Raw genomic sequence first — 16,758 nt, 5'->3', positions numbered from 1 at the left:
CCTTTCGCCCCTCAGGGGTAGGTGGGATTTGTGGGCCAGATGCGGGGTTGCAGTACACTCGATGCATCATCATGGACCTCACGCACTCTGCCTACTCGGGGAGTCTTGGCAGACTTTGCCGGTTGTTGAAAGGGCATCTCTGATCCCTGTCGACGAGTTGAGCCAGTCTGCTGTCGCCTCTGTTGTGATTCGAACCCACCGGTGATGAACACAGCTGGAAACTCCCTGTTGCGGCAGTTCGGGGAAAGGACCGGAAGGTTCCGAGGGATTTTCGAGGAGATGCAGAACCTGGTGAGGGTTGATAGCGCCGCCCCTTATCATGCGGTGTTTCTTGGCCTTTCCTGAGGGCAGGGGATTGGCTGGGAAACCAGCCTGGGACTAGCTAGGTTCTAGGCCTGTAATTGCACAGGGTTGGGCTGCCGAACAGACGGGTCCGAGATCAGGAAGGCCAGGACCTTTTTCATTATTGGGGAGCCGCAGGGGTTGGTGAGATGCGGCCGTGGTTTCTTGCCTGCTCCAAGGTGCAGGTGTTGCCATCTCAGAGTAGCTGCAAGCAGCAAATTACACCCTGTAGCATCGAATACCCGCAAAGCATTTCAGTGGATGGCTGCCAATTTGTTTAGAAACAGACTCAAAGGCCGCGATTTTGCCGGCGCTCAGAGGGCGGGTCAGAGGTTAAATTCGTTTTGATTGGCAGCGGGTTGCGATCCCGCCGTCAACCCGCCTCCAAACAGCTTTCCCAAATGTCGGGTCCCCAATTTGCGAATGGACCCGACACCTAGCGGCAGGAAGCAGATTAAAGGCAGTTACCTGCCTATTAACAGGTACCTGTCAGTAGTTGTCAGCCTATTTTTGAATTTTGCCGCTTCTGGCTCGGGTTTCCCAAGGTCCAGACACGACGCCAGGTAAGTGTGGCATGTTGTGAGTCTGCTGTAATGTTTCTGGATTGATGACAGCTGCAGAAGTGGTGTGAAGGATCCAATGGTGCACTGGTGAGTTTCAGAGGTAAGAAAATGTTGGGTACTGCATTTTAAAAACATTTACAGATTCCTTTAGCTTACAAGTTTTGAAATCCATGTCCAGTGCCACCTCATTGGGAGAACCTCTCTCACCAGTGATAGATCGCTTCTGTCGCCTCACCTGCAGCTGCCATCTATTCCAGCCTGTGGAGGGGGTCATTGGAGAGCCTGGGTGCAAGAGGTCGCCTTTGTGCAGTGATTCAGTGTTTTCAGCACCTCAATGCTGTCAAACACTGAGAAATCAACTGTCAAAATAAAGTTGTGCGTGGTCCCTTTGAGGAAACTGGCAGATGACGCTTCATCAAATGACGTCATCTGACCGGCTTCCTGTTAATTGGCCGGCAAGCCCACAGGGCGGGCTTAACAAGGTCAACCAAGGCAAAATCACGTCTGTGGAGCGGAAGCAGCTGGGGGCGGGACTGGAAGCCGGAAACTAGCTGACCGCACTCACCCCGCCTCCATTAATAAAATCGCAGCCAAAGATTCTGCCTTTCCTCATACTTCTCAATGGAACTCGACACCAGTAATCAATCTGGCCTGCCGAATAAGTTACTGAACGTACATAATCGTGGAGCGCGCACAAACTTCTTTAAACTCATAGAAACATAGAAGATAGGAGCAGGAGTAGGCCATTCGGCCCCTCGAGCCTGCTCCGCCATTCAATGCGATCATGGCTGATCATCCAAATTCAGTACCCTGTCCCTGCCTTCTCCCCATATCCCTTGATCCCTTTAGCCTTAAGAAATATATCTAACTCCTTCTTGAATATATTTAATGAATTGACCTCAACTGCCCTCTGTGGTAGAGAATTCCACAGGTTCACCACTCTCTGGGTGAAGAAATTCCTCCTCATCTCAGTCCTAAATGGCTTACCCCTTATCTTTAGACTGTGACCCCTGGTTCTGGACTCCCCGCCATCGGGAACATCCTTCCTGCATCTAGTCTGTCTAGTCCTGTTAGAATTTTATAAGTTTCAATGAGATCCCCTCTCATTCTTCTAAACTCCAGCGAGTATAAGCCCAATCGACCCAATCTCTCCTCATACGTCATTCCTGCCATCCCAGGTATCAGTCTTAAATTGACTGGCCGTTTATCTTGAGCTGGTGTTTATGACAAGAATTTTCTTTTGAGAAATTTCTTCACTCAGAGGGCGGTGAATCTTTGGAATTCTCTGCCCCAGAGGGCTGTGGAGGCTCAGTCGTTGAGTATAATCAAGACTGAGATCGATAGATTTTTGGGCACTAGGGGAATCAAGGGATATGGGGATCGGGCAGGAAGGTGGAGTTGAGGTCGATGATCAGCCATGATCTTATTGAATGGCGGAGCAGGCTCGAGGGGCCGAATGGCCGACTCCTGCTCCTATTTCTTATGTTCTTATGTTCTAAGCAAACAGGACTACTGTTCATGTGAGAAAAAGAGACATTTTCAAAGGGGATTGGATGCTGATGGGCATGGTGGGTCTACTGTTAGGTGACTGACCAGAGAAATTGTTCTAAAACGTTTCATGGTGCCTTCAATAACTTGCAATCGTGCAACGAGAACAGCTTCACAGATTCCAGCAAAAAAGATTCACACTCTGATCAAAGAGTGCAGCACAGGCACGCTGGGCCGAATGGCCTCCTTCTGTGCTGTGTCATTCTATGATTCTCTGATCAGAGAGTGCAGCACAGGCACGCTGGGCTGAATGGCCTCCTTCTGTGCTGTGTCATTCTATGATTCTCTGATCAGAGAGTGCAGCACAGGCACGCTGGGCCGAATGGCCTCCTTCCGTGCTGCGTCATTCTGTGATTCTCTGATCAGAGAGTGCATTGGCTGTGGGTCGCTGATGCTCTCAGCCAGAACATGCATTCAGAAGATAAGCCCCTAAGAGTCTTGCACCTTATGGTAGGGGGTTAGCAATGATCATAGAAGCGGACTCTAAACTTTGTTGAAAACAGCATTAATTGCATTAAATCTGAACGTTCAAGACTTTGAGTCCACTTCTGCGTCGTGTTTTTATCTTGGTTGCTTGTGTTTCCAATAACAACAACAACAAAAATAACTTGTCTTTATATAGCGCCTTTAACGTAGTAAAGCTTCCCAAGACTCTTCACAGGACCCAATTTGACGCCGAGACACATAAGGAGATATTAGGGCAGATGACCAAAAGCTTGGTCAAAGAGGTCGGTTTTAAGGAGGTAGAGGTGGAGAGGTTTAGGCAGGCAATTCCAGAGCTTAGGGCCTCGGCAGCTGAAGGCACGGCCACTAATGGTGGAGCGATTAAAATCAGGGATGCTCAAGAGGGCAGAATTAGAGGAGCGCAGAGATCTCGGTGGGATTGTGGGGCTGGAGGAGATTACAGAGATAGGGAGGGACGAGGAGGCCATGGAGGGATTTGAAAACAAGGATGAGAAATTTGAAATCGAGGCGTTGCTTAACCGGGAGCCAGTGTAGGTCAGCGAGCACAGGGGTGATGGGCGAACAGGACTTGGTGCGAGTTAGGACACGGGCAGCCGAGTTTTGGATGACCTCAGGTTTACGGAGGGTGGAACGTGGGGAGTGCGTTGGAATAGTCACGCCGGGGTTAAACTGCACTCATTTGCTTTTTTTTTAAAATGTGCCCAGTTATGCAGCTGGAGTGTAATACTTTAATATTTTCAAAAGACTTACCTGAATGTAGAAAGTTCGAGACGTCGTGACTATTTCAAACAAATTATCCCTCATCAGTGCTTGACTGGGGGAAAAAAAAACAGAACAAGTTAAGACTAAAGACGAGGCTGCGCATTTTATTCCCGTCACAGAGCAAACGCATAGCCCGAAAACGTTGAATAATCACGCCACAGATTGGATATAATTCATGCAAGGATCTTCTCAAAACAAGTCACATCCTTTACCTGCAGCTGCAGTTTTGGGCTTTATGTATATCCTTCAGCAGTATTGCGCGAAGTGGTTCTTTTTCCTGAAACGGCATCATTTAAATAACGCAATCAGTTCTGAATGTCACAACGAGATAGGTGCCTACCTCACAGTGGCTTGTCGTGAATGCCACGGTACGGTGGTGAGTCCGGAGACTCGAATCCTGGTCTCCACCGAGTTAGCACAGCTCATGGTGGGCACCACAACTGCCTCAGCACCTCGTCACAGCCGTGGCTCAGTGGGCAGCATGCCTCGCCTCGGAGTCAGGAGGTTGTGGGTTCAAGCCCCACTCCAGGCACATAAAGCTAAGCTGACGCTCCCAGTGCAGCGCTGAGGGAGTGCTGCACTGTCGGAGGTGCTGTCTTTTGGATGAGACGTTAAACCGAGGCCCCGTCTGCTCTCGCAGGTGGATGTAAAAGATCCCATGGCCACTATCTTGAAGAGGAGCTGGGGAGTTGTCCTCGGTGTCCTGGCCAATATTTATCCCTCAACCAACATAACAAAAAAAAACAGATTATCTGGTCAATATCACATTGCTGTTTGTGGGAGCTTGCTGTGCGCAAATTGGCTGCCGCATTGACCCCACTTCAGAAGTACTTCATTGGCTGTAAAGCGCTTTGACTGCTGCCCAGTGATCTCGACTGGAAAGTCACTGAGCTTGCTGTGGATGGGGAGCAATTGGACTCGTGGTTGAGGCGTTCACTCTCTAAGCTCGCACCTGAAGAATGGGCATTTGACGGAGGTACTGGGGGGCTATTTGCAACCACGGAACCACACCCAGTATTAATCAGCACCGTCAGGAGGGGCAAAACACCGGGGAAATCAAAATGACTCATAGAATCATAGATTGATAGCGCACAGGAGGAGGCCATTCGGCCCATCGTGCCTGTGCCGGCTCTTTGGTAGAGCTATCCAATTAATCCCTCTTTCCCCATAGACCTTTAATTTTTTTTTTCTCTTCAAGGGTTTCTCCAATTCCCTTTTGAAAGTTACTATTGAATCTGCTTCCACAGCCCTTTCAGGCAGCGCATTCCAGATCACAACAACTCGCTGCGTGAAAAAATGTTTCCTCTTGTAGCCTCTGGTTCTTTTGGCAATCACCTTAAATCTGTGTCCTCTGGTTACCGACCCTTCTGCCACTGGAAACAGTTTCTCTTTATTTACTCGATCGAAACCGCTCATGATTTCGAACACATGATCGAACAATTATCGAGCATGGATGGACAACCAATGCTAATCCTTAATGAAATGAAAGTCTGAGAAGCCCATTCCACACGCTCTATTTTTGGAGGCATGCTGCAAAACGATTTATATTTAGAAGGACATTCCAGTCAGGCGCAGTTATGAAGGCTGAGAGAATGCTTTCAGGAACTAGTTTCTAGCAATGCCAAAACTCTCAATTTGGTTAATGGTTCATGGTGTTGGTGCCGTATCATTTTAACGTTCCCAATTCATGGGGATGGAAAGCGGAGGAAGAAAAAGAATGACCTTCGATAATTTCTTATCGATACAGATGGTTGAGGCCATATAGATAATGCAACATAGTCATCAAGGCTTTTATGATGCACCATGTCAGTATGGTGTCAGGGTATAAGGGCTTGATGTACTGGCCTTGCATTGTTCATATTTTACATAACATCTGTGTTCCATTAGAAACATAGAAAAATAGGAGCAGGAGCAGGCCATTCGGCCCTTCGAGCCTGCTCCGTCATTCAATATGATCATGGCTGATCCTCTATTTCAATACCATATTCCCGCTCTCTCCCCATTCCCCTTGATGCCTTTTGAGTCCAGAAATCTATCTATCCCCTTCTTAAATATATTCAATGACTTGGCCTCCACAGCCTTCTGCGGTAGAGAATTCCATAGGTTCACCACAATCTGAGTGAAGACATTTAAAACATAGAAACATAGAAGATAGGAGCAGGAGTAGGCCATTCGGCCCCTCGAGCCTGCTCCACCATTCAATGAGATCATGGCTGATCATCCACATTCAGTACCCTGTCCCTGCTTTCTCCCCATATCCCTTGATCCCTTTAGCCTTAAGAAATATATCTAACTCCTTCTTGAATATATTTAATGAATTGGCCTCTACTGCCTTCTGTGGTAGAGAATTCCACAGGTTCACCACTCTCTGGGTGAAGAAATTCCTCCTCATCTCTGTCCTAAATGGCTTACCCCTTATCCTTAGACTGTGACCCCTGGTTCTGGACTCCCCTACCATCGGGAACATCCTTCCTGCATCTCGTCTGTTCAGTCCTGTCAGAATTTTATAAGCTTCAATGAGATCCCCTCTCATTCTTCTAAACTCCAACGAGTATAAGCCCAATCAACCCAATCTCTCCTCATATGTCATTCCTGCCATCCCAGGTATCAGCCTGGTGAATCTTCGCTGCACTCCCTCCATGGCAAGAACATCCTTCCTCAGATAAGGTGACCAAAACTGCACACAATACTCAAGGTGTGGTCTCACCAAGGCCCTGTACAACTGCAGCAAGACATCCTTGTTCCTGTACTCAAACCCTCTCGCTACGAAGGCCAACATACCATTTGCCTTCTTAACCGCCTGCTGCACCTGCATGCTTACCTTCAGCGACTGGTGCACAAGGACACCCAGGTCTCGTTGCACTTCCCCTTCTCCCAATCTATTGCCATTCAGATAATAATCTGCCTTCCTGTTTTTGACACCAAAGTGGATAACCTCACATTTATCCACGTTATATTGCATCTGCCATGCTTCTGCCCAATTATCCAACCTGTCCAAATCATCCTGGAGTTTCTCGGCATCCTCCTCACAGCACACACGTCCACCCAGCTTTGTGTCATCTGCAAACTTGGAGATATTACATCTAGTTCCCTCGTCTAGATCATTAATATATATTGTGAACAGCTGGGGTCTAAGGACCTATCCTTGCGGTACCCCATTAGTCACTGCCTGCCACTCGGAAAAAGACCCGTTTATTCCAACTCTCAACTTTCTGTCTGCCAACCAGTTCTCTATCCAAGTCAATACCTTGCCCCCAATCCCATGTGCCTTAACTTTACACGTTAATCTCTTATGCGGGACCTTATCGAAAGCCTTTTGAAAGTCCAAATACACCACATCCACTGGTTCTCCCTTATCTATTTTACCAGTTACATCCTCAAAAAATTCCAGTAGATTAGTCAAGCACGATTTACCTTTTGTAAATTCATGTTGACTTTATCCGATCCTGTCACTGTTTACCAAGTGCTCTGCTATTACATCTTTTATAATGGACTCTAGCATTTTCCCCACTACCGATGTCAGGCTTACCAGTCTGTAATTCCCCGTTTTCTCTCTACCACCTTTTTTGAATAGTGGGGTAACATTAGCTACCCTCCAATCCATGGGAACTGTTCCAGATTCCATCGAATGTTGGAAGAATCATCTCAGTCCTAAATGTCCTACCCCATATCCTGAGACTGTGACCCCTCGTTCTAGACTCCCCCCCCGCCGCCCCCCAGCCAGGGGAAACATCCTCCCTGCACCCAGTCTGTCTAGCCCTGTCAGAATTTTATGCGTTTCCACGAGATTCCCCTCTCATTCTTCTAAACTCTAGTGAACACAGGCCTAGTCAATCCAATCTCTCCTCATACGACAATCCTGCCATCCCAGGGATCAGTCTGGTGAACCTTCGCTGCACTCCCTCTAAGGCAAGTATATCCTTTCTTAGGTAAGGAGACCAAAACTGCACTCAGTACTCCAGGTGTGGTCTCACCAAGGTCCTGTACAACTCATTCTCTTTGAACGGAATGCAACTAGAGAAAAGAGTTATTGGCCCCGATTTTCCCCGAGCCGTTGGGCGGGGTTTTAGGCGTGTGGGGGGGGGGGGGAATCCCGAATTTGGGGGTCCCGACACCATCCCGCCCAAAACCCCGCCCCACGTAAGTTTTAGGGGCGGTGGGTACCCGCCCCGTACTGGGACCCGCCGAAACCAGGGGGGAAGGGATTAGTGCCATAGGCAGTTTTTAGCCTAATCTCTATTTTGAGGGGTTTCGTGTGGGATTCCCAACAGCTCCAAACCACGCCAGGTTGAAGGAGTTGGAGGGGTCGCGATGTTGGTGCTCAGGTGAGTGATGGGTGCATGAGTGCAAAGGTAAGTGTGTTTGGTGTGTCTAAAGTGTGTAAAGAACTTTTACTTACCTGTACTTACCTGAACAGCCTTTCTTCCTGTAGCCGTCGGGAGCCCATCACTCAGCCGGCACTTAAAGCTGAACGGCTACGATCTGTGAAAAGTGACAGCCTTCAGCTTTGAGTGCTGCTGAGAGTTCTATCTGAGTCTGTGCAGAAGGACTCATGTTAGAACTGAAACTGTCAGTGTTTCACAGCTTCAAACAGCTGTGAAACACTGATATTTCACCTGTCAAGAACTCTTGACAGATGAAATTGCAGTCTGTGACGTCACCTGTTGCCGGGTGGCCCTTAATTGGCCTGCTGAGCCCGCTGGGCGGGCTTAACAAGGTCAATCAAGGGAAAATCGTGCGGATTGGCCGGACGTCGATGTAGGCGGGTCAAAAACCCGAAAGTTGAAGTCCCGCCTGGTTCGGGAAAATCTACCCCGTTGTGTCTGTCACCTGTGGCTCAGTTGGTAGCACTCTCGCCTCCGAGTCCGAAGGCCTTTCTTTTTAAAACAACTTGCCATTTTGATGAAACTTTAAGTAAAAACTAAACTTGCACGGACATAGCAGTTGGTTCAAAACCACCAAACGTTACTATATAGGTGTCATGGTGTGGAGATGCCGGAGTTGGACTGGGGTGGACAAATGTAAGAAGTCACACAACACCAGGTTATAGTCCAACAGCTTTATTTGAAATCACAAGCTTTCGGAGCGCTGCTCCTTCTTCAGGTGAAGTGGAGAAATGCATAAAGACACAGCTTATATAGTCAGAGAATCTGACATGATTCTCTGACTATATAAGCTGTGTCTTTATGCATTTCTCCACTTCACCTGAAGAAGGAGCAGCGCTCCGAAAGCTTGTGATTTCAAATAAAGCTGTTGGACTATAATCTGGTGTTGTGTGACTTCTTACATATATAGGTGTCAGCCGTGGCTCAGTGGGGCAGCACTCCTCGTCTCGGAGTCATGAAGGTTGTTGGTTCAAGTCCCACTCCAGAGACTCGAGCACAAAATCCAGGCTGACACTCCCGGTGCAGTGCTGAGGGAGTGCTGCACTGTCGGAGGTGCCGTCTTTCGGGTGAGACGTTAAACTGAGGCCCCGTCTGCTCTCTCAGGTAGACGTAAAGGATTTCATGGCACTATATCGAAGAACAGCAAGGGAGATATTCCTGGTGCACTGGCCAATATTTATCCCTCTATCGAAATCACTAAAACATGTGGTCATTATCACGTTGCTGTTTGTGGGATCTTGCTATGCGCAAATTGGCCACCACGTTTCCTACATTGCTACACTTCAAAAGTACTTTATTTGGCTGTAAAGCGCTTTGGGATGTCCTGAGGTGGTGAAAGGCGCTATAGAAATGCAAGTCTTTATATTAAACATGCCCCTATTTAAACTTACCGATTCACATTTGAAGTAACTGAAAGAATTTTCATCCAGTGTGAAGTATCTCCTCTTCCAGCTTTTTCTCTGCAATATTAATTATAAATTTATTAGTGACTGTTGGTGTTGTGCAAAGGCATATGAGGAAACAAAGGATAACTGAGAACAAGGAACGGCAGGGCATTGAACCTGATAACCTGAGAAAGCTTGCCCATTCCATCTTTAGTGCACTGAGCATTGCTTCGGCATGGAGCTGAATTATGAGGCTTGGGCCTCCTTTCAATAAGACCTGGGCCCTTGTACACAACACAGGCTCGAAGAGCCAGCCGTGCTTTGGGCCCACGCTGTCCAGAGCTGAGCCCAACGGGCACTTAGTAGACAGGCCTTTAGGCCCAATAATAAATGGCTCCAAAGCTCAAAACATCAGGGCACTTTGGGCGCCCACCACCAAATTACTGGTACCAAGGAGTTTGGGACCAATCTCAGGCCCATCTTTTCCTGATTGGGAGTCAAATGCATGAGCTCCCAATATGGCACAACCGGAATGGGATAGAGTCATAGAGTTATACAGCACAGAAAGAGGCCCATTGGGCCAGATTTTCAGTGTGCCGTGAGGCAGGCTTTCAGGCGTGCAGGGGGCAAAAATCCCGATTTCTGGGGTCCCGACACCATCCCGCCCAAAACCCGCCTCCACGTAAGTTTCAAGGGAGGCGGGTACCCGCCCCGCACTGGGACCCGCCGACCCGAGGCGGGAAGGGATTAGTGCCAATTAACTGCCTGTTAACAGGCAGTTTGTAGCCTAATCCCTATTTTGAGGGGTGTCGTGTGGGATTCCCGACAGCTCCAAACCACGCCAGGTTAGAGCAGGCGGGCCATCGGGTTGAAGGACTTGGAGGGGTCGCGATGTCGGTGTTCAGGTGAGTGATGGGTGCATGAGTGCAAAGGTAAGTGTGTTTGGTGTGTCTAAAGTGTGTAAAGAAGTTTAAATTACCTGTACTTACCTTAACAGCCTTTCTTCCTCTAGGCGTCGGGAGTCCATCACTCAGCCGGAACTGAAAGCTGAACGGCTGCGATCTGTCAAAAGTGACAGCCTTCAGCTTTCAGTGTCGGTGAGAGTTCTAACTGAGTCTGCGTAGAAGGACTCAGGTTAGAAGTCAGACCGTGAGTGTTTGACAGCTTCAAACAGCTGTGAAACACTTATATTTCATCTGTCAAAAACTCTTGACAGATGAAATTCAGTCTGTGACGTCACCTGTTGCCGGGTGGCCCTTAATTGGCCTGCTGAGCCCGCTGGGCGGGCTCAACAAGGTCAATCAAGGGAAAATCGCATCGATTGGCCGGACGTCTATGGAGGCGGGACTAAAACCCGAAAATTGTAGTCCCGCCTCCTTCCCGACAGCTTAATGAAAATCCAGCCCATCGTGTCTGCGCCGGCCATCAAGCCCTATCTATTCTAATCCCATTTTCCAGCACTTGGTCCGTAGCCTTGTATGCTATGGCGTTTCAAGTGCTCATCTAAATGCTTCTTGAATGTTGAGGGTTCCTGCCTCTACCACCCTTTCAGGCAGTGAGTTCCAGATTCCGACCACCCTCTGGGTGAAAATGTTTTTCCTCAAATCCCCTCTAAACCTCCTGCCCCTTACCTTGAAACTATGCCCCCTGGTTATTGACCCCTCTACTAAGGGAAAAATTCCTTTCTATCTACCCTATCTATGCCCTTCATAATTTTGTACACCTCAATCAGGTCGTCCCCCCTCAGCCTTCTCTGCTCTAAGGAAAACAACCCCAGCCTGTCCAGTCTCTCTTCATAGCTGAAGCGCTCCAGCCCAGGTAACATCCTGGTGAATCTCCTCTGCACCCTCTCCGATGCAATGACATCCTTCCTATAGTGTGGCGACCAGAACTGCACACAGTATTCCAGCTGTGGCCTAACTAGCGTTTTGTACAGCTCCATCATTACCTCCACGTGACGATAGGATTGCGGCTCATATTCAGAAGCAAACCGCGAAAGACGCACACTTGCGAAAGGTACTCACCACAATGCCCTGTTTCACGCAGAACCCGCTCTTCAAAACCTGAGGTCCTAACGTTTGCTTGTTCCCGGTCAACAGATTGTAGCTCGTGGAACGTTGCAGCCCGCTGTGTGCAGTGGATTCAGCAGCCTCTTGGCTTTCGCCCCCATTCACCTTTAGGCCAAAGCAGAACGGACTGTGAGCTGATTGTCAGATCATAAGCTGCCCACGGAACGCGCCATTGATCACATTGATGGTGTTGATTGAACGTTGGCCAGGACAGTGGCTGAGCTCCCCCCGCTCGCCCGCCAATCATCGCCTATGCCCACCCGAACAGGCAGAGTTCATGTTGCTTTTAAGGCACGGAATTGCCCAGTCCGATGCTGAACTGCACCACCAGGCATTCTGGGAAAATTAACAAGTTTAATTTTTTTTCCGCACTAGGAAATCTTTAAGCAAAGGATCCATTTATTCTAATGCAACAAATATTCCTAATCGGAATGAACAGACTATTAGACAGATTAGCATCTTTGGACAAGATATAGTCAGCAAGCTTGGAAGAACCTTAAAAAAAAACTATCGATATCAGAAGCCCGTCTTCCTTATCATGATTCAAGCGCTCAAAAGGTGGAAGTATAAAACTTAATTGGAGTTCCGTCTTTTGTCAAACTTTTTTTCATGAGGGAGAAAGGACTAGAAGGACATGTCGATAGGGTCAGAAGAAGAGGGGTGGGAGGAGGTGGGTGTGGAGCATAAACACCGGCATAGACCAGCTGGGCCGAATGGCCTGTTTCTGTGCTGGACATTCTGGGGGAGAAATTGGGTGAGTAGCGCCACCTGTGAGCGCCACTGGCTGCGTCTTCCGTGATATTCAGTAGGGGCGCTAATGGTGGCGTTAGGCATTTGCGCTGCGCCGCCACCGATGACGTCATCGGTGTGCGCAGCGCCCCATTCGTGCCCCGTTCACGATATTTGGTAGCGAACGCGGCAGTTGCGCCGCTCACTACCCGCGCCCGGTTCATGGGGCCTTATTGTGCCGGCAGCGGCGCAAGTTAAGGTGGAGGTGCGGGGCGGCCACCTTTTCAGCGGCCGCCTGCCAGCACCTCCGTCCCCAACCTCCTAACCACCCCCCCCGCGGCAATGTCGGCTGTTTCCCGAAAGCCCGGCACTTCTCCTTGGTGCCGGGCTCATTTGCCGGCACTTGCGAGCGGGGATCGCGCTGTTGCAGGCACCTCCCCCTTAACAGTGGGAGGAAGGCCTGCAGTACCGCAGCGTGCCGTGCCGCAGCGTGTGGCGCTGCGGCACGTTGCGCTGCGATATTCAGTTTCAGCGCCCTAAGAGGGACACGGAGCACCTCGAGCCTCGCCCCGTGTCCCTCGAGGAGCAATGAAACTGAATATCTGACGATCGCTAAAGCCTCGAACGCTGCGCTAAATCCTGCGCTCAGGCGACTTTTGCGCCACTTTGGCGCCCCAACCCAATTTCTAGGCCTCTATGTAGTTCTAAAAAAAAGGGGTACGATATAGGAGCTTGTTGGTGGGATCATGCTTTCAGTTGTGTCTGCTTCGTTGTCTGTGAAAGTGGACCAATTTATAGTAAGTTATGACTCCTCGTTATAGCATACTGAAACAAGTGGAGAAAATAGACTTCCATTTCAAAACCCAGTCTCGGCCCACTTTGTGTCTAAGAAGTGTCTGCATGAAATGTGTTGGTTGGAAGCATTGGGCAGGATTTTCATTGGGCTGTGGAGGCGGGATTGGAGGCGTGTGGGGGGTTAAAATCTCGAAATCGGGGGGGCACAAACCCATCCCGCCCCCAACCCGCCTCCATGCCAGTTTCAAAGGAGACGGGTACCCGACCCGCACTGGGACCCGCCTCCCCGAGGCGGGAAGGGGATTAGTGCCAATTAACTGCCTGTTAACAGGTAGTTAACAGGCAGTTTTTAGCCTAATCCCTATTTTTATTCCTGAAGTGTGGGATTCCCGACGGCGCCAAACCACGCCAAGTTAGCGAGATGGACCGTCGGGCTGAAGGGCTTGGAGGGTTCGAGATGTCCGTTGTTCTGGTGAGTGATGGGTGCATGAGTGCAGAGGTAAATGTGTTTGGTCTGTTTAAAGAAGTTTTACTTACCTTTTCTTACCTTTACAGCCTTCCATCCTTCAGGTCTCGGGAGTCCCTCATCTCACTGGCACAGAAAGCAGAATGGCCGCGAGCTGTCAAAAGTTGCAGCATTCAGCTTTCTGTTCTGGAGAGATCTCTAAATCAGCCTGAGAGGAAGGAATTAACTTGGAGTACAGATTGTCAGTGTTTGACAGCTTCAAACAGCCGTCAAACGCTGATATTTCATCTGTCAAAAGTTCTTGACAGATGAAATGTCAATCTGTGACGTCACCTGTTGCCGGGTGGCTCTTAATTGGCCTGCTGAGCCCACTGGGCGGGCTCAACAAGGTCAATCAAGTGAAAATCGCGTGGGTTGGCCGCATCTCGATGGAGGCGGGACTACAACCCCGAAAGTTTTAGTCCCGCCTCCTACACGCCTCCAGTATTAAAACCCAGCCCATCAGCTCCGTATTAAAATATGGAGGCGAGCTGGTCCTGTTTGCCATTTCCCGATGTTTGGGAGTGCGGGACAACTGTTTGAGGTCACACCCCTGTGAAATGGGTGCCCAGGGTTGCCCCGAAATGGTAACTATGCAGACGGCCATGGAGAGGACGATTAAGTTGGTGCACGTTTGGCATTCTGGAATTGGTTTTAAATTATTTGCACCACTGATACTCGGGCCTTTGTGCCAATTCGTTCTCATTCTTTTTTTTGCCTCTCCTCCCCCATTATTGGCATCAATGGTTTTCTTCTAATGGTGGTGTGATTCAACAGAAATCACTGACGAGCCACGGATGTGGCTACACCGATACCGTTTTAGCCACGAGCACTAATTTTAGTAGAGAACGCCTTACACACACTCGCACAATACAGGGTACAGTAAATGCACTTCACGAGCGTTTATTTACTTAATCTACCACCATTCATTAACCACGCAAGCCAAGCACAGGCTGCTTTTCGTTTTATCGTTTTACCAACAAAGGCACAAAAATGTTCAATTGCACATGCGAATGAGGTCACATGTCCAACTGAGGAAGGATGTTCTTGCCATGGAGGGAGTGCAGCGAAGATTCACCAGACTGATACCTGGGATGGCAGGAATGATGTATGAGGAGAGATTGGGTCGATTGGGCTTATACTCGCTGGAGTTTAGAAGAATGAGAGGGGATCTCATTGAAACTTATAAAATTCTGACAGGACTGGAAAGACTAGATGCAGGAAGGATGTTCCCGATGGCCGGGGAGTCCAGAACCAGAGGTCACAGTCTAAGGATAAGGGGTAAGCCATTTAGGACAGAGATGAGGAGGAATTTCTTCACCCAGAGAGTGGTGAACCTGTGGAATTCTCTACCACAGAAGGCAGTGGAGGCGAATTCATTAAATATATTCAAAAAGGAGTTAGATATATTTCTTAAGGCTAAAGGGATCAAGGGGTATGGGGAGAAAGCAGGGACAGGGTACTGAATTTGGATGATCAGCCATGATCTCATTGAATGGCGGAGCAGGCTCGAGGGGTTGAATGGCCTACTCCTGCTCCTATCTTCTATGTTTCTATGTGGTGTCTCTTACTGATTTGTTATTGACTAATCAGAAATGCAATTAGGCACATCTGGATTCCCAATTAGCCAGATGTGGCTGGGGGGCTAACGTATTGGACAACACTGTCCAATGGGAATCCTTCTGTTTGGGGGTATTTGGAAAAGGGTTCCAGGCAGGTCAAGCTACGAGAGAGGTGCTTTGTGCCCGTCCACTAGATCCCACACACCAACATCTGCAGACAGAGGTGAACATACCTTGACTGGCAGATCATTTGGGCTGAATTTTCTCAGCCCCGAGGAGGTGGGACTGCCGGTAAAGTTGCAGAATTTGGGGACGGGTGGAAAGCCCGCCCCCAACAGGTAGTTAACAGGCAGAAAATAGGATTAGCCCCATTTTTCCATCCGACCTCAGGGAACCCCACCGGGGTGTCAGAGACGAGTAGGAGGTCTGCGGGGTCGGAGGGGTCTGAAAGTGAGATGTAGAGCTGAGTGATGGGTGCAAGTGTGGAGTGGTAAGTATGTGAGGTGAGTGTAAAGTGTTAGAAAATGTTCATTTACTTTTGTTTCTGCCTACAGCCTTCAGCCGCTGTGGAGCCGGAGTCCCGACATGTTCATTGTAGATTTCACAGACTGGCTATTGGACCCTCCGACCCAACAGCCAGGTGATTTCTGCAAAGTTGAAAGGTTTGATGAGTCCTGAACACAAGGACTCATCAAACTACACAGAATGTCAGTGTTTGACAACTTCACAGAGCTGTCAAACGCTGACATTTCTTCTTTCAAAAAATCTTGACAGATGACACGTCAGACGTTGACGTGCTCGGTCAGTGACTTCCCCCTAATTGGCCTGCTGAGCCCGCTGGGCGGGCTTAACAAGCTCAATCAGGGGAAAATCCCGCTGGTTGGCCAGAAGCTGATGGAGGCGGGATTGAAAGCCGGCAAGCAGCAGTCCCACCTCCAAAAGCTTCTCATTGAGAAAATCCAGCCCGTAGTGTCTGCGGAGGCTCCTGAATGAAAGCTAGCATAGCAGATCTGATGGCACACAAACACAACCCAGTATCTGACTAACCAGGTCTTGAATGCATAATCTGAGCTAACACTTGAGGGCAATACTGAGGGAGTGCTGCATTGCTGCAAGTGCTGTCAGGTTAAACTAAGACCCAGTCTACTTGTTCAAGTGGAAATACAAGATCCCATGGCACTCTGTGACTGCGACATACGTAAACTATCCCTCCTCGTCCTTCTCGACTTGTCTGCAGCCTTTGACACGGTTGACCACTCCATCCTATTCCGCCAATACCTCTCCACCGTCATCCAGCTGGGTGGGACTGCACTCACCTGGTTCCATTCTTAGCTACCTAATCGTAGCCAGAGAATCATCCGAAAATACAGCGTCAGTTTCCACATGTACGCTGACGACACCCAGCTCTACCTCTCTGCCACTTCTCTCGACCCCTCCACGGTCTCTAAATTGTCATCCAGTACTGGATGAGCAGAAAGTTTCTTCCAATATTGGGAAAACCAAAGCCATTGTTTTCAGTCCCCGCCACAAACTCCGTTCCCTAGCCACCGACTCCATCCCTCTCCCCTAACATCTGTCTGAGGCTGAATCAGACGGTTCGCAACCTTGGTGTCTTTTTGACCCCAAAATTAGTGTCCGACCACATATT

At 49.0% G+C, this 16,758-nt stretch overlaps 1 protein-coding gene across 3 annotated transcripts in view; it reads right to left on the bottom strand.

The window, feature by feature from the left end:
• The window catches only part of LOC147097981 (pleckstrin homology domain-containing family A member 2-like), a 148,936-nt gene that overhangs the window by 14,221 nt on the left and 117,957 nt on the right, over positions 1–16,758 (bottom strand). For all 3 annotated transcript variants that reach the window (XM_085971172.1, XM_085971174.1, XM_085971173.1), the window contains exons 7-10: positions 11,475–11,624; positions 9,457–9,525; positions 3,893–3,957; positions 3,669–3,732 (exon numbers count right to left, since the gene is read on the bottom strand). In XM_085971172.1, the coding sequence (XP_085827298.1) occupies positions 3,669–3,732; positions 3,893–3,957; positions 9,457–9,525; positions 11,475–11,624 (348 nt within the window). The remainder of the gene's footprint in view (positions 1–3,668; positions 3,733–3,892; positions 3,958–9,456; positions 9,526–11,474; positions 11,625–16,758) is intronic.

This window comes from Somniosus microcephalus, chromosome 30 (assembly GCF_052327205.1).
Source record: "Somniosus microcephalus isolate GS21.2 chromosome 30, FLI_Smic_1.0, whole genome shotgun sequence".
NCBI lineage: Eukaryota > Metazoa > Chordata > Chondrichthyes > Squaliformes > Somniosidae > Somniosus > Somniosus microcephalus.
The sequence above is the reverse complement of the archived record's forward strand: the minus strand, read 5'-3'. Positions and strand labels throughout refer to the sequence as shown.